Source organism: Strix uralensis, chromosome 14 (genome assembly GCF_047716275.1).
Source record: "Strix uralensis isolate ZFMK-TIS-50842 chromosome 14, bStrUra1, whole genome shotgun sequence".
Taxonomy (NCBI): Eukaryota; Metazoa; Chordata; class Aves; order Strigiformes; family Strigidae; genus Strix; species Strix uralensis.
The window spans coordinates 12,278,302-12,294,403 of NC_133985.1; the positions used below are offsets into that span (position 1 = coordinate 12,278,302).

The window sequence follows — 16,102 nt, forward strand, 5'->3', positions numbered from 1 at the left end:
AAAAAAAAGAAAAGAAAAGAAAAATCATCCCTCCTGCCCCGTGTCTGCATCACTGCCTCCCTGGGCCAGCCGGCACAGTGCCCAGGCTGTCACAGCCCCAGCGCGGGCACAAGAGCAGGGCCACGCTGGCAGCTGCCTTGCTTGATACAGTGCAGGATGGATGAAGAATTTGGGGCACTTGGAGAGGGCATCTGCCACAGGACCCCCCCCGCGTCTGTAACCCTAAAATACACCACTTTTACTGCAGTGGCCAGACAAACTTTCAAGGGTTTGCAAGGTTAAATGAGCCAGGAATCCCCCCTACCCTGCCCATCAAGGGACTGAGCAGCCACTGTGCAAGTGACCTCCCAGGAGCAAAGCAAAGCTCATGCAAGGCATTTAAAGTGCCTAACGATTTTTTTTTGAAGCAGAGGTGTCTGAGCCTCTATGTATTAGTACTGCCATGCTTTGGAAATAAAGTATTTGCTCACCCTTCAGGTCACACACTTTGAAACGTCCGGGAGCACTCTTTACAAGCCGAAGTTTTATTTGTTTCATAAACAAGTAAAATTATATTAATGTAAAACAGATAAATGGACAAAAGTAAAACACACAGCACTGAACACAACGCTATAGAGCACTGACATGTAGAAGTGCAGTTCCCTCCCTCGTGCGATGCCCTCCCCCTCCCCCCGGTCCCCCAAGTGATTTGCTTGAAAAGCCTAATACGGAGGTCCAAAATCTGATTCAGCTTGAACATGATGTACAGGTCACAGTATTGAATCATAAAGGTAACGATAAGAGAATAACTGTCTTGGAAAAGGGGAAGGTAAAAGAATTCCCCTAGCTCTTCTTTTTCTTTCTTTCTTCCTTTTTTTTAAATTTTAAAACAAATAGGTTAGGAGGAGAGGGGGGAAAATCCATGGAAATAAACACTTTTTCACTCCAATATATATATATAAAAAAAGCAGGATTCTCAGTGAACACAAAATTCTATAAAACTACCATTAATCTGTGTCGTTTTCTCCCCCATTTTTTTTCTTTTTTAAAAGTTGCTTTAAAAAGGATAAAAAGTGCACAGACACCCTTATAAGGCACAAACAGATCTTCTGTACAAATCATATATCATCGGACTGTTTAAAAAAAATAGCAATACAAGTACTAACAATTAAATCTGTAAGAGGCTACCTTTTCCTGGAAATCTTTTTTTTTAAAAGAGGCCTATTTTGGAAAATTCCTGTTGCTCTCAGATAAGCGAGGTGACACATCCACTGCTCTCACATCCCACTCGCTGCACAGCCACACTCTGGCCACTAACTGAGCTGGCTACCTTGCTGGCCCTGCTGGATGCTGCCCTCTGGAAACTGGTCTCAGCTGCTACAGCAAAAATTCAACCTGTGCAATGTGTCCTGAACAGCTCGGACACAGCCTGGGGTGGATTCGGTATTTCTCCTTGATGGCTTAAAAAAAACCCCAAACAGAGCTACACCAAAAAAGAAAACCCACCCCGGGCATGCAATTAGCCCCACTCATTGAGGACCTGAGGTGTCAAGTGAAGCAAATGGGCTCTGCTCTGCTCGTGCACGTAGCTGTGTGCAGCCACCAAACGGGACCAGGCACCTCTGAACCCGGGACAGCAGCCCCAGGGACAGCCACTGCTGTTTGCTAGCCCAGACCTGATGCAAGCTAGCATCGCTCGCCATGGATTCAGCTTTCCTTGAATTCCTCATCATGCAAAGGCCTCCCACTGCAGCCTGTTCACCAGGCAGGCGCTAACCCACCCGCCCTTTCATCCCATGCTCACGTCCTTTGCCATCATCATGCTCTTAGTGCTGCACCCACTGACCACAGCCAGACCCTGATCTGCAAGCGCGGGACCGGGGAGGTCTCTGTGAAGGCAATGCCTACAGTCCCCGGGGGGAGAGCAGCCTGGAGGTCTGGGCAAAGCTCCAGCTGCTGGAAAGCTGCCCTCGCTGCCTCCTTTGCAAAGGTGTAAGTGAACTTGTGCTGCAGTCGCAGTGCTGGTGGCTCTGCTGAGGGCTGAGCACACTCGGCAGTGGCACAGCCAGTGGCATGAGCCGAATTTCCAAAAAGGGCTCTGCAAAGCTGGCAGGCTCTCGTGCCGATGCAGCAGGGCAATGGGCGAGAGATCTCACTCCACAGCAGCCTCTCATTTATACACTTAATTAAAATGTTAATTAGCTCTTCAAGGAAAAAAAAAAGTTTTCTCCGTGCTCTGTGAGCTGGCAGCCACAGCCCGCTGCGGGAGGAGGACAAGCTGCTCCCCTGGGTGTGCTCTCCCTGATGGCAGAGCGGGGCTGGGACGGGGCTGAGAGCTGGTTGGTGACCAAGTGCAGCACGGCCAGCACCGCCAGACCACCCCTGGGCAGCAGCACCGCGACAGACGGCAGGGCACCCACAGCTACCGCCGCCTCGGAGGGGAGAGTGAATGGCGAGGCAAGGTGACAGACACCGACAACTTCAAACTGCCCCTCTGTGCCCAGAAGCCCTGAAATGTACAGGGGTTGCTATTCTTTTATTCTCTTTTGGACTAAAATGTGGTAATTGCACCTTTCTGAAGAGAGACATTCTTGCCCACTTGGTGGCACATGGTCACCGAGCTAAAATGACACCAGCCCCTCTCTCATCCTCCTATCTGCATCCTGTCTCTTCCTCAATTTGCAAACCTGGACCAGCAGGAAACCGGCCAGGCTCAGGCTAAAGGACTGGATAGGAGCCATGCAAGTGGGCAGAGGACGGAGAATGGAGGGCAGCTCCTGTGGGAGCAGTGGGAAGGAGGGCACCAAGCTCCTTGCACCAGCCCCAGTGCTGCATGCTCAGATGCTGCCCAGCTCATCCAGATTGCTGCTGCTTGTAGCTGTCTAATATCACAGCTGAAACCCATTTACCTTTTAAGTCCCAACATCAAATAGCCCCAGAGCCTTTTTCTTTCCTTCTCTCAAGTAAAGCCAAGTGAAATAAATCCCTGTTCACCTCAACAAGTTCTCATCTACTGTTGGGACCCAATGTCTGGACAGCTGGGAGCTGTGCTGAGAAACCTGGAAAGGCAGGAGAAAGAGCAGGTAAAATCAGCACATACACAGTCCCCAGAAAAAAGGTGAGCCTGCTGGGACTGGGTCAGAAATTAATTTCTCACCACAGGCTCCAAAAAGTCCCTGTGGTGGTGTGGGAGGAAGGCTGAGCCCTGCTGCGGTGCTGGCTGCAGGGGAAGGGCTGGGGGAGGCGAGCCAGGCAGGACGGTATGAGACGGCAGCTGTGCCGCCTGCGAAGAGGAGCAGAGCAAAATGCAGGCGTGTGTGCCTGGAGGTGACAAACACCATCATTGCAGATGGTGGTAGCCCCGTGCTTTTTCTAAGCCAGGATTGCAGTGTGCCCACCTAAACAACCCTCTCATCCACAGGCTGCAATTTATGGCTTCAGCAGCCAGACACAGAACAGTGCCTGAACAGCCCATCACTGCTGCCCGCTGCTCCATCGCTGCTGCTGCAGCAGTTGGGGTTGGCTGGGGCTCTGAGCGGGCTCGTGCTCCTCACTGCTATCCCGTGGCTGCTCCCTGGGTCTCAGCCTCCCTGGCCAAGTCCCTGCTCTGCCACAGAAAGTAAAAGCTGCTTTAGGTTAAGTCCAGACCAGCTTCTCCATGTGCCCCAGAAACCTGTTCAGGGGGGCAAAACTCAAAGAAGTGAGAATCTGGCTGTGCTACTATTTCGGCCTTAGCTAGTTCCCCTTACGCGGATGAACGTGACATTTCCAGATCAGTTTTGTCTACTTTGAACCCTCCCACTGGGCCTTGTCCTAATTTTGTTCCACCACAGCGCAAGCGCCCGGCAGCAGCCCAGAGCTGTTGGGGTTCTGGGGTTGGGAAGCCCAGTGGCACCCGGCACTGACCAAGTGGCAACCTCCCCTTCCCAGCCCGCACCACAGCAAGCCTCCTCCAGAGGAGGAGGAGGTAAAAAAAGAGCTTTTGCACGGGAAATTTCTCATTTGCAGCTGGGTCGGGTCCAGACCGCGATTCCCTGGATTTGCCCATGGGCACACGGAAGCCGTGCCTTTGGGCCCCACATGATCCTCAGCTCAATTTTATCCCTGAATTGTGCCCTACCAGTCAAATAAGGAAACACAGATAACGAGCCACTTGATAACGACTGACCAGCACGATAACCCATAAGCAGGGACGGAAAGGCATGGTTACTGCTAGCGGCGTTCCCCCTTCCTACAGCCCGAGCCGGGCGCTAAGGGCGGTATATTTTAATAACATCTTTGATGACCCGTCGGCAGATTGGGCAGCAGGCGTTGAGTTGCTTCTTCAGCTTAAGACCACAGGTGTTGCAGAGGCACATGTGTCCACAGGTGTAGATCACCGTGTCCACCTCGCTGTCAAAGCAGACGGTGCATTCCCCATTCTTGCTGCTTGATGGCTCCGGAGGGGGGAAAACGGGAGAGATGGGGGGGCTCAGGGGAGAGCTGGGAGCAGTCACTGTGAAGGAGGAAGAAGGAACAAGGTCATTTAGTCGCCAGGATGGTATAGACCTGACAACATACAACACACACACCCTCAAGTCAATTTTTTAAGGCTCTTCCTTCCTTAGTCATTGCCTGGTTTGTTTGGCCAAATAAACCCCTGTGTATTCTTATTGGTAGGACAGGTACAGCTCTGGGCAGAGCCTGCTGTCCCTTTTCTACAGATGGGGCAAAGCACGGCTTGCCTGGGCTTCCCCAAGCAGGGCTGTGATTTTGCACACCCATTTCATGGTGTGAGTGCTCCATGCAGGGTGCTCCTGCATCTCGCTGGCCGTGCTGTGCAGCTGTGGCACAGTGTAACGGCGGTGTGTGCCAGGGATGGTACTGGGCAGGGCACCCCGGGCTGTCTGCCTGAGACCCAAACACCAGCACGTGAGCATTTCCATGGGCATCCCTCCAGCAGCAGAGCCGTGGCAGCGCAGAATGCAGCAGTCTGGGTGGTGTAAGACCCCCAGACATGACAGCACACCCCCCTCTACTGAACCACTGCTGCTGCAGCAAGGGCAGCCCCACATGGACCACTTTCATTAGACAGACTGACAAAGTGGGAAGCAACATACAGCCCTTCTTCAGGCTGTGAAAAGCTTCCCACCGCTTGGTGTTTTCTTCCAATTATTCCTGTTGGCCTTGCAGGAGATGTACCATCTCCCCCCGAACCTTGCCCTGCTGTCTTGCACAGCATCGTCTCTCAGCCCAGATTCCTGTCTCGGTGTGGCCAGCACAGCTGGGTGCCGAGGGCTAGGCTCTCCTTACCGAGCGATGACTCTGAAGCAGACGATGACCTGTTGACGCTGAAGGCCATGTCTGAGTCGCTGTCGTACTGTGAGCCACCGGGGGATCCTGAGGGAGAGACGGTCACTGGGCTGGACTGCACAGTGCCTGCAAACACAGGAGAGAGCTGAGCCTGCCGCGGGGCTGACGAACACCCAAACCCCAGAAAAATGCCCCTCAACCCAGTGAGCCACTCCCACCTCATGTGCACAACGTGCTTTAGGAGAAAGCCCAGCTGCTGAGTTAAGTGCTGCCCCTTAGTAACAATACAGGTGCATGATTTTGGATGTGACCTCCAGAGCCTGGACCTCACTATGACACTACAATTTCTGTTCAGTGCTTCAGTGCAGTGAGCACCAGGTTATCTGACAGCCATCATCTGGGGTGTAAAGTCACTTCCCCATGGTTCCAATCTCTTCAGCAGCAGCCACCTCAAGCTATCACTGTCTCACTGTCAGGTCAGGGGCAGCAGGGAAAGGACATTGCTTTAAATGAGAAAAACCTGCTTTACAAAGTCATCAACATCTGCTTTTCTGACATAATCATAAACAAGAGGAAAGGAGAAGCACTGTAACTGGTCACCAGCAATAGATCAAAAGTGACATCTGATACCCAAGCTGTGGCAGTGCTTGGGGAGCGATTACTGTCCATCAGCAAAACACATGCTTAAACCAGAGCTGTGCTCACAAAATTCATCGGCCTTACCAAGGCAGGACTTTAACACCTGTTGGCTAGAATAGTGCATTTATAAAGAATCCCTTTTAAAAGCAAACCCTCTGAAACCCAGCTGTCCCCTCCACAGGCATCCCTGCCTCCCTACCTGCTGCTTATTTTATCTCTCAAGTCTCATCATTTTCTGGGGGACTTATATAGGCTGCATACATCTATGTGACAGCTACCATGTCTTGCTCACTCTTGTTTGCAAACACAAGGTGAGATCAGGAGCTGCTTACTCACATCGGTAACTGCCTGCTAAAGGCAACACTGCAAATGCAAACCCACAGCTCTCATTCTGGCCCAGGAAATGCCACCAGCCAGGTGCTCCCCATTATAATTTCTTTTGGCTGCACTTACCCAATATTTTGAGCTGGTTGATTACACCATGGATTGTAAAAAACACCCAGAGAGACTGTGAGGTGTCCACACACATTAGCATTCCTCGGCTGGCTCCGTTCACCCCGTGGTGCACCTCTCCATTCGGCAAGACCATGAAACTGAGAATGTCGCCACTGTTGAGGACTGGGAACGCTCGGTAAACCACCCAGTACTCCTTGCGGTCCAAGAGAAAGTCTGGATCTGCTGGGAGCTCATTTGTCCGTAAAGTACTCGGATCACAAGAAGTGATGCCAAATGAAAGGGCCCCGTAGTATGGCAACCCAAGGTGTCCTACTTCCACAAAGAGGCTTTCACCGATGTGCAAAGGCCGGTCAGAAAACACCAAAGTCCTATTGCTTTCTTGCCAGTTGGTGCACGCAACCATCCGGTCCTGAGAAAAGGTGATGTCAGGTCCGCGGGTGGGGTGGAATCGCAGGTCTGTGTCCAGAAAGGCCGGGACCCCCTGGGCACGCTGCCGTCGGTTTGGGCAACAGGGGATGATGTGGTTGTCTGTCGCAAGTCCTGGTACCCGACTTAGGTTTAGGTTTGCAATTTTGGCCACCACTTGGTTATTCTCCAGTTCGTTGTTATTGAAGTTGGCTGAATCATGGTTGCTCTGTGGCAGGCAAGTGCTGAGACGGGCAGTGCTGAGACGAGCAGTGGTCATGGTCTCTGCAAACATGCTATCTGTGAGATAAACCCAGTGATAAGGGACATTAGTCAAGATACAATTGCCTACTTTTATGGTTACAATTGTTATTATTCCAGCCTATAGATTATCTGAATTCTGTTCCTCTGAATGGAAAAACAATGGAAAAATTAGCCCGAGGTCAACCACTAATGAACAGCTAGTGGTGGAGAGTCGCATGTGGAGCAGGCAGCAGGCAGAGAAGTAGCTGCATGTTGGCACTAGCTGAGGAAAAACAAGTGTTATGAAGCACCCATGTAATCTGGGAGCTCCTTGCACTGGTGAACTGGGAAAAGCTGTAAACCAGTGCAGTCCTACAGCCTTCTCAGTAGAGGGGTCTAATAGCTTTGGGGTTGCTCTGTAGAAGAAGGAAGCTTCTCAATATCTTGTCCAAAGGTCTTGTGCAAGCCAAATTCACAAAACGGTGATGGGCAAAGGAGCACAAGCATCACTATCTATTCTTTTCACACTCCTTGTCATAGCCTTACAGCTGTGAGGTGTCTAGGCACAAGTGTGTCCAAGAGAGGTAATTTTACAAGATTTCAAGACTCATATCTCAGGGGTGTTCACACCACTGCAGAGATTTTTAATCAAGTGCTTGTCACAAAAGCTACTTGCTGCAGGCGTTACAAAGATTTTTACAGTACAGAGTTATTTTCCGCTTTCACAGCAAAGGGAAAGTCAGGATGCTGACTCTTAATTAATTTCCCAGATTTTCACCTTGGCCACGCCAGGCTGGGGGAAGCTTTAAAGGTGTGGGGAAGTTTGGGAGTGCCCTTCCTTCTACGTCCAGCACTGCCCAGGGTGGCTTGGACACTTCACTCTGAAGGTAAGGCATCGACCAGCTGAGCAAAGTCAAAGCACATGGAAGTTAAGAGCATGCGTGAATGAAACAGACTCCTGGTCCTCCCAAAGATGGAGAGGGTAGAAGCATCCCAGCACCAATGCTGCCTGCTCCTTGGAGAAGAAAATCACCAGACTTTTAACAAAGAAGAAAGAACACTCAAATCCATCCAGCAGCTGCAAAGCAGAGGCTGCTTTCGCTCAGAAGCCCATGCAGGAGAGGCCACTGGTGTAGGCTGATGGCTGGACCAGTTGCTTCTCACAAGCACAGGGTATCTGGCAAGAAATGCTCCCACACAGGAGTAAGACACATCTAAGTTTCATGATGCTGAAAGATGCATTTTGTGCATCTCTATTTGAGCTATATTTGACAGCTTTCACGACTTGAAAAATTTTGAGAGGAAGAGACAGAGAGACAAACGTGTCCACGACAACACCACCACATCTGTAGCAAGGAGGCTGGGTCCCCTGGTGCCCCAGAAGGATGAGCACTGCCCTGATTCCTGGGGCAGTTTGTGCAGCTTGGTACTTTGATCCAAAAAAATATCAGAGTACAGGTGCCCTCAGGCTGAGTCTTTCACTCTACTCACTTGGATGCTGCAGGCAGGACTAGGGGATGGGGGGCAGAAATAAGCTGCATTTTCTTTTTCTAACTATAATCTGATGAGGAAGAAGGACTGCTCTTGTGAAGCAGCTGCACTGGCCAATACAACAAACACTCCTTCACCTCTGTGATGAGCACCAGAGGCTGGAGTGTGTTGCAATTGCAATTACAGGATAAGCTACTGGTAAGGTTTAATTACACATCTGAGGCAGAGCAGGCAGGGCAAAGTGTTGTTTATATGTAGCCTTCTTGCTTGTAAAATAATTGGTACTATTTGGAAGAATATGTGCTGAAGCTGCCTGCCCACTGGGCTAACCATTTCACAGCTTATCACTGGTGTCTGCTTGGTATGAGGATGGAGGCACCATCCCCTCGAGCAGGTGCAGCTTAGTTTGGCTGTTAAAACTAAATCAGCTCCTAGGAGCCTCTGGAAAAGGACAACACTTGTATTTTAAAAAGATTCCCTGTGGTGTAGGCCAGTTCAAAACACTCCATCTAACACAGAATTAATTTGAGATTTCAATACTGTAAAAGTCATGAAAGTCATTCCATGGCAATCGGCTCGGTTTGCTAATGGGAACAAATTCATCCCCTCTTACAGCCCTCCCCAAGGATGATGCTTGTAAATCAGCCAGGCACCACCTGAATACAGCGATCTGCTTAGGGGTGAGGGGAGATGTGGCGCACAGTGGCAAGGAGCCCAAAGCACACAGGAGCTCATGCTACATTTTCTCATCACTCCTCAGCTGGCCGTCTGCATTCTGTGCTGCAGTCATACAGTGATGCCCATGTGTAAGGGAAGGATAAGTCAGGTTATGTCTGCAAACACAGCCTAGGTGGGGACCAAGGCCAGGAGTTGAGAGAGGGGCTGGGGAAGGGCACCAGGAAACTCTTGGGGAACGGGTGGTAGTTTTCCAGTGGACTGGCAGTAACTGGTAGCTGTGAAAGAACAGGGGAATCCAGAACTGGTCACCTTTGTCTCTTCGATCCCTGGAACCTTGCTGTAAAGCAGCACCATGTTTTTCCTCACCATAGCAGCACATCTAGCTCAGAAAAAGCTGGGTAAAGTTAAATGTAATGACTTCCATTTATCCCTTCACATGGCTGCTATAATGCACAGCCTTAGGACTTTCCATCACTGACATCTCTGAAATATATTGCTTTCTGGATTCCCACTGCTGGAAAAGAAAAATGGTTAATTATTTGAGGTACAAAACCAACAGTAAATTAGTTTTCTTAAGTGTCCCATAGAAAGGACCAACCAGATAGATCATGCATCTTTTCTACGTGATCATGCCTCTGTGGAAAGAGCAACCAGAAGAGCAAGCCACAGGCCAAAACACACACTTACCTAGTATTTGCACTTCATGGGTAATTCCATAGACATCTATGAGTGCCCAGAGAGGACCAGAAACTTTAATACCACAGTGAAACAATATTGGCTCCTCATCATTAATACTGTAGAAGACTCTCCCATGACGGTCAACCCAGAAGGCCAAGATATTGTCTCTCACGGCAAACCTCTCCGGCAAAGCTTTGGCCCAGTATCCAGGTCGGGTCACTAGGTCCGGACAGGCATACTTTGGTATCTCGTCAGAGCTCATCTGCGATGGGTCATGAATGGTGAAGCCGAAGCGCAGGGCCCCACTCCAGCCGTGGTGCACAGCCACCAGTTTCAGCCTGACTTTCTCGTAGAGGTGGATGGGCCGGTTGGTGAAGGTGACCCCGTTGCAGAAACTGTTCCTCCGTGTGGCCTTGCGGGAGTGAGCATCCAGACGCACATTCTTGCCTTTGGCTTGGGAATGGAAACGCGGTGGCTCCGTGATAGTGAGGACCGAGCGTCTCTCGTGGCTGCTGTTGGGCAAACTGTAGTAGGGACGGCTGGAGACGGAGCGGGTCTGGTGGCTTGTGTCTGCAAAAGGAGAAACCAGCGGCTCCGTCAGAAGTGCTTGACCTGAGCCATATGTTAGCTCAGCCTGGGCAACTGCAACTGGCTTGCCACGTGTGCTTTGCATTATTCGCTAGGAACCGCACTATTTAATCTTAAACTGTTGTGCTTGGCCACACTCTGCTCTTTGTTGCACCAATTTGGCCCTCAGCTTTATGCAAATATAAGGCAAATGTAGCTCTTGGGGCAGAGGTTAGGCAACTTCCCTTCTACGCCCTGCAAAGCTGCATGAAAATGAACATCCTTTTGTTCCCATCAGATGCATCCTATTGCACTTGGAAAGGCCTAACACTTGTGACTGTGGGTCTAAGTTTCCTATTTACAATGCATGTGCTGTTACATCACCAGCTGGTGGCCAGAGTCACACCATCTCTGAGAATTGTGGCTGTTAAGATCAGAGGTGCCCAAGATGAACACGGATGTAGGATACTAATTTTAGTGGGACATTCAGCCACTGGCTTCTCTGTCCCTTAATTTTGTAATGATAAACAGGAGCTTTTGAACAACACAAATAACCCAAGACGTTTAGCAGCTGGAGAACCACCTCTGCATCACTAGGCTGTTCTTCCAAAAATTTTAACCCAGCCCCTGGTTCAGATATCAGATGCAACTGGCACATTAAGGAACATTTCATCTCGCAAAGCCTTGCCTTTACGCAGAACCTCCCATTTGAGCTCAAAGCACTTTATAAATGATGATTGTTTTCAGCTTCACAGCACCACAGATGGCACAGAAATCCTGCCATCCTCGTTTTACAGATGGGAGAAGGAGAATTTATGGGTGAGATCTTGCAGCATTTAAAGTCAATAGCAATTTCGAGACCAATTTCAAGAAAAGCAGATTTGAGGCCTAAAGTGAAGTTCACACAAGCATGAAGTAGAAATGAAAAAAGCTCAACTTTTAATCTTAAGCCTTAGCTATAAGTCCCCTGAGGCAGGGACAATCTCTTTTACATATCCCTGAATACATGGGGTCTTGCTCCAGGACCAGGGCTCCCATGACCACCACCACCACCACGGTGTCACAGGCCCTTTGATCTCCCCATTTCCTACCCACTTCACCTTTCCTTCTCTTTGCACCTGGCTTTGTAGATTTTTAGAGCAAAAATGGAAGGCATCCTGGGTGCCCAAAGTCATCCTGATAAATATAAAACTGCATCACACGCACACATTTATTTTGAAACATTTTGCCAAGTTTGAAGCTTTAGAAGCTGCCTGCCTGGCCCTTCCTTCAAGCTGCTTCCTCCCTGTCTGCAACCTCCGGCTTTGCTTTGTGACAAGGGAAGGATTTTCTGACGCTTTCCTCTCATGGAAAGACACGCCAGAAGATGCTGGGAGCTCAGCTGGGAAAGCTGGCAGGACAGCTGGAGTTGTGAGACCTTTATTTGCAAGCCAAACCATACCAGGTAGGGCAGCGAGAGGCTGGAACTTGCATTCGCATCTAAACTAACAGAGGCTCTAAGCAACCACTGCCTTTGTGAATGCGAGAGAAGAGGGGTCCCAGGCAAGAGCTGAACACAGGATTAGCCCTTGAAATCAGGCATCTGCAACAGGAGTCAAAGAGCTACAAAGGCAAAAAGCTCCTGTTTGCACCAAGACAAAAAGGGCAATTCTAAATTATGACAGGCAAGCGCAGTGGCTAAATAAAAGGTCTTTTGTATCTCTTCATTTGTACTGCCCGTGGCAACAGCTGCACAGCACAAGGTAATGGTTAATCCTGTCGTACACTACTGTAAATAAATACATCCTTGCTCTTACACCAGTGGGGGGGTTGCCATTTCCATGCCAGGGCCATGAAGGCAGAGTCCCAGGGGAGATGGGGAGCAGAGAAGCCCCCCCAGGTGTTAAATCCCCTCGGGGCAGTCCCCCTGCCCAGCACACCACCTCCACTTGCAGCAGCGCTGCAGGCCAGGCTTCCCCACAGGCTCTCCCAGTGCAGGAGGGGGTTCCCTGGGTATGGGGGGTCATGCTTGCAGAAGGTATGGGTATTTCTCTTGGGTATTTCCAGGAGAAATCTCATTTCTTGCCTCCTAAAGAGCTGAAATGCAGAAGATGGCTGCTCTCAGCACAGACCCACCCATGGCTCATGTGGGTGCTGCTCCATGTGTCTGCCTGCAAATACTCCTGACAATGATGCTGCTGCTGCAGACGAAATGTGGTTTGGGGTTTCCTTAGCAGAGAGAGGCATGGGGGCGTGAACCCAGCCAGCACACAGCGCTGGGCGAGTGATCCCGAGCAGTGAGGGGTGAATCCTCTCCTGGCCATGCTTTCCCACACCGGCTCCCCATTTTCCATCTGGATTCACCGGAGCCTTTGTGCCATTCAGCTGGGATGTGGGTTAAGCAAAGCCACGGATGGGTGCTGCCAGCACAGTCTCCAAGAGGCTCCTCCGGGACCCAGTGGGCTCAGTGCTGCTCTTTTGCATCACATCCCACCTTGCTGGGCAAGAGCCTCCCCATGTAGAGAAGCCCTCATTTTATAATCCATCGAGCTGCATTTTTTTCTAAAATATTTAAAAACAACTCCCCTGTGAAAGCAAGTGCCCTGGCCTCAATGTCCCTGTGTTGGCCAGGAGAAGGAAGGAGGGAAGAGAGCTTTTGTTCTCTTCTCCGCTGTCACAAGAATCCCCTGCTTTCCACCCCCTGGGCAGCACCAGCCTTCCTCCCACGTCAACCTGCCGGAGAAAAGACATGCATAAAGACTGAGCGAAGCGGGACACACTCCCGCATGGCTCCCAGGCAGGTGCTTCTCACAGCGCTTTTGGAAAGTGTGGAGGACCAAGGCAGGACAGTGACAGCAGCACAACTGATGGAAGAGCAATGACATGGGCACCGACTTCAAACGCAGCTCTGGGTCCACCCTGCCAGAGAGGAACTTGGGCCAGGGTTTGGTGCTTTTTTGTTTTGTTTTTTTTTTAAAAAACAGGAAAGCATATTGTGGCTAAACAATAGGAAAGTCTCCAGAAGGAAATGAATGGATAATTTATTTATAATGCCGTTCCCCCCTCACATGAACACCTGCCGGTTGCCACCAGGAATAAAACCTGACATAACCCAAGGCAAGGGAGGCAGAACTTTCCCACTGAAACATGCCTGAAGCAGAGCTTGGGCATGTGCTTTACCCATTATGTACTGACGGGGACCAGGCAAGTTCAACAGGATGTTTGTGCCTTTGAATTAATTGCCCTAATTTGTGGCTCGGTTTCCATAGTTTGGATCACATTTCAGTCCCTCTGCTATGTCTCCAAACCCTCCCCTCTCCTGCCTGTGCCTTCCTACCCAAAAGACCGTCAGTGGGACAACAACAGCCAAGCTTGTGGCAGAAATGCCACCTTACCCAAGGGTGCCTGATGCTGTGACAGGCAGCTAAGAGCTACGCCAACTCTTTTTGTCATCTATGAGATTCCTACAACGCTTTGAGCAAGTAATTTCTTCTCTTTATGCCTCACTTCCCTGCCTAAGAGAGAGTAATAGTATTCTTCCACCTTGCAGGAAGCTTAAAAGGATTTAAAAATGTAAGGTTCTCAAATACTTCAAATCCCTGAGCCCTGTAAGCATGTCAGCAGGCTGGCTAGATCATCAAATGGGACACAAATCCACTGGGTCCCCCTGGGTGATGTCTTGAGGTCTCATCCAGCATTTTGCTTCTTTTCATTCCAGAGTTTTCCATTTTTCATCCCTACTCTCACCAACTGCAAACATGATGCTCACAGCATGAGTCCCTCAAATGCACAAGTGGGGCTTTAGCAAATATGAAGCCAGGAAAAGGGAAGAAAAAGCTGAACTGAAGGATTAAGAATGGTGTAGGACTCCTCACTGAAACCTGCAAAAGAAACCCTTTTGGCAAGGCAGCATTTCCATCCACATCCTTATGATGTCACACAGGTGGCACTGAAACAGATTTGGTTTATGGGGGTCCATGGTCTCAACTGCAAGCAGCTATCACACATCTGAAACTTCACCTGCTTTCCAAAAGGCCAGCACATTTATTTCTTAGGTTATGCTGACCTTTGGAGAGGTATTTTAACAAACATGCACTTTGCATTTCAAAAAGGTACAGCAGGCATACCCTGGACAAATTCCACATCTTTATCATGGTTCCAGTTCTAAAAATAAACATTTTTTTCACCCATTTGTTCACAGCATCAGGTTTGCTGTGGCACTGTAATCCCACTGACAGCAGCAGACAAAAATCAGAACAAGAGCCCTCTCTGAGGCTGCTGCTCTCCAAGGCGCTGGACGGAGGAGGCTGCTTAGCTGGGGAGTTGACCTTAAGCCAGATTGATCCTGTCTTCACTTGGCTGGACAAGCCAGGCAGGAATAATACCACAGCAAGCCCTAAAATGAGGGAGAAGAGAGTAACATTCAAGGAGATCAGAGCTACAGCAGAGAGCTATGGCGAGGGCAGCCTGACAGTCAGAGGAAGAGGAGGAGGAGAGCACTGCCTTCCCAATGTGCCATGGGTAAATCCACAGTCTGTATTAACTCTACAACTGCTACAACAAAAGACATTCCCTGGGTCCCACAGCCCTTTCCTGAGGACCCCCTCCAAGTAAATCCATGACAAAAGATGCACAGGATCACAAAGCAAGCAAATTATGGGGCAGCCAGATGCCAAACAGGGATGCATACTGGATAAAGCAAGGATGTCAAGGGAACAGAAATTACTGGGACCACTGCCCTGTGGGTGAACAGCTCACAGGAGACACAGCTCATCAGCATGCAGCTGGAGTGTGGTCTCCCCATGCTGTTCAGAGAAAAGGCTGAAAGGTAGCAGCATGCAGCCTGAAATCCATCTATGAACACTCGCTGCACAGGCAAAAGGGAATCCACCTAACACGCCTGTGTCTTATCTTTATGGCTGCTGCTTTATCTGTAACACTAGAACTTTTTCCTGTTACAGTAGATAGTTAGGTCTCTGCTGCTGCAACAACCCTGTTGAACATTAAACAGGGCGTCTGGAGAGAGGGGTCAGGTGGCTTTTGCTTTGAAATAGGAAAATCCCAACAGGTGGGGACAATGAGGTCAAGTTTACTGCATGATCGCAAGCTCGCAGGGACAACCCTCACGGACTGAAAGTCAATCACAGTGTGGTCCAGTAATAGCACGGTCCTCACCACGCTCTTTCTTTTTTTTTTCCCACTGCATCCTTCCTGCTGGAGATGCTGCAGCCGCCCGCGGGCGCGCGGGCTGGAGCCTTGCCGGAGGCTGGAAGAAGCAGGCTAGGCTGTTACTGCAGATAACAAACGTTAACAGTAACATGAAACAGGATTCTGCTCCGACGCGATCTTATCTTCTGTGAACAAGAGATAAAAATCTGTTCACATATAAATTTAGTGCACTGCCTAGACATTTTTATTTTTTTTTAAATACAGAAAATGTGTTGGGGAGCTCTGCGGGAAGCACTGGTGTCGCCTATTCCATGCTCACCAGTGTGAATTTGCAATTTGTTAGGCTACCAAATTCATTATAAGGCTGCTACAAAAAATTGGCCTCATTTCTGAACATCCTGCTGGCTCAAACGCTGGAAAACTCAACTTGACAATTAATAAACATACCCCATCTAAATTCCTGTGGTTTGCATGACCAGTCCAGAGCCCTGCTTTGATGTAAAGGTCTCCTTGCCTGATCCTCTAA

At 49.7% G+C, this 16,102-nt stretch overlaps 1 protein-coding gene across 1 annotated transcript in view; it reads right to left on the reverse strand.

Moving 5' to 3' along the window:
• Positions 1-503: 503 nt before the first annotated feature.
• NEURL1B (neuralized E3 ubiquitin protein ligase 1B) overlaps positions 504-16,102 on the reverse strand; it is a 35,954-nt gene continuing 20,355 nt past the window's right edge. The window contains exons 2-5 of the mRNA XM_074883868.1: positions 9,871-10,431; positions 6,364-7,071; positions 5,272-5,397; positions 504-4,474 (exon numbers count right to left, since the gene is read on the reverse strand). Coding sequence (XP_074739969.1) covers positions 4,230-4,474; positions 5,272-5,397; positions 6,364-7,071; positions 9,871-10,431 — 1,640 coding nt within the window. The 3' untranslated portion in view covers positions 504-4,229. The remainder of the gene's footprint in view (positions 4,475-5,271; positions 5,398-6,363; positions 7,072-9,870; positions 10,432-16,102) is intronic.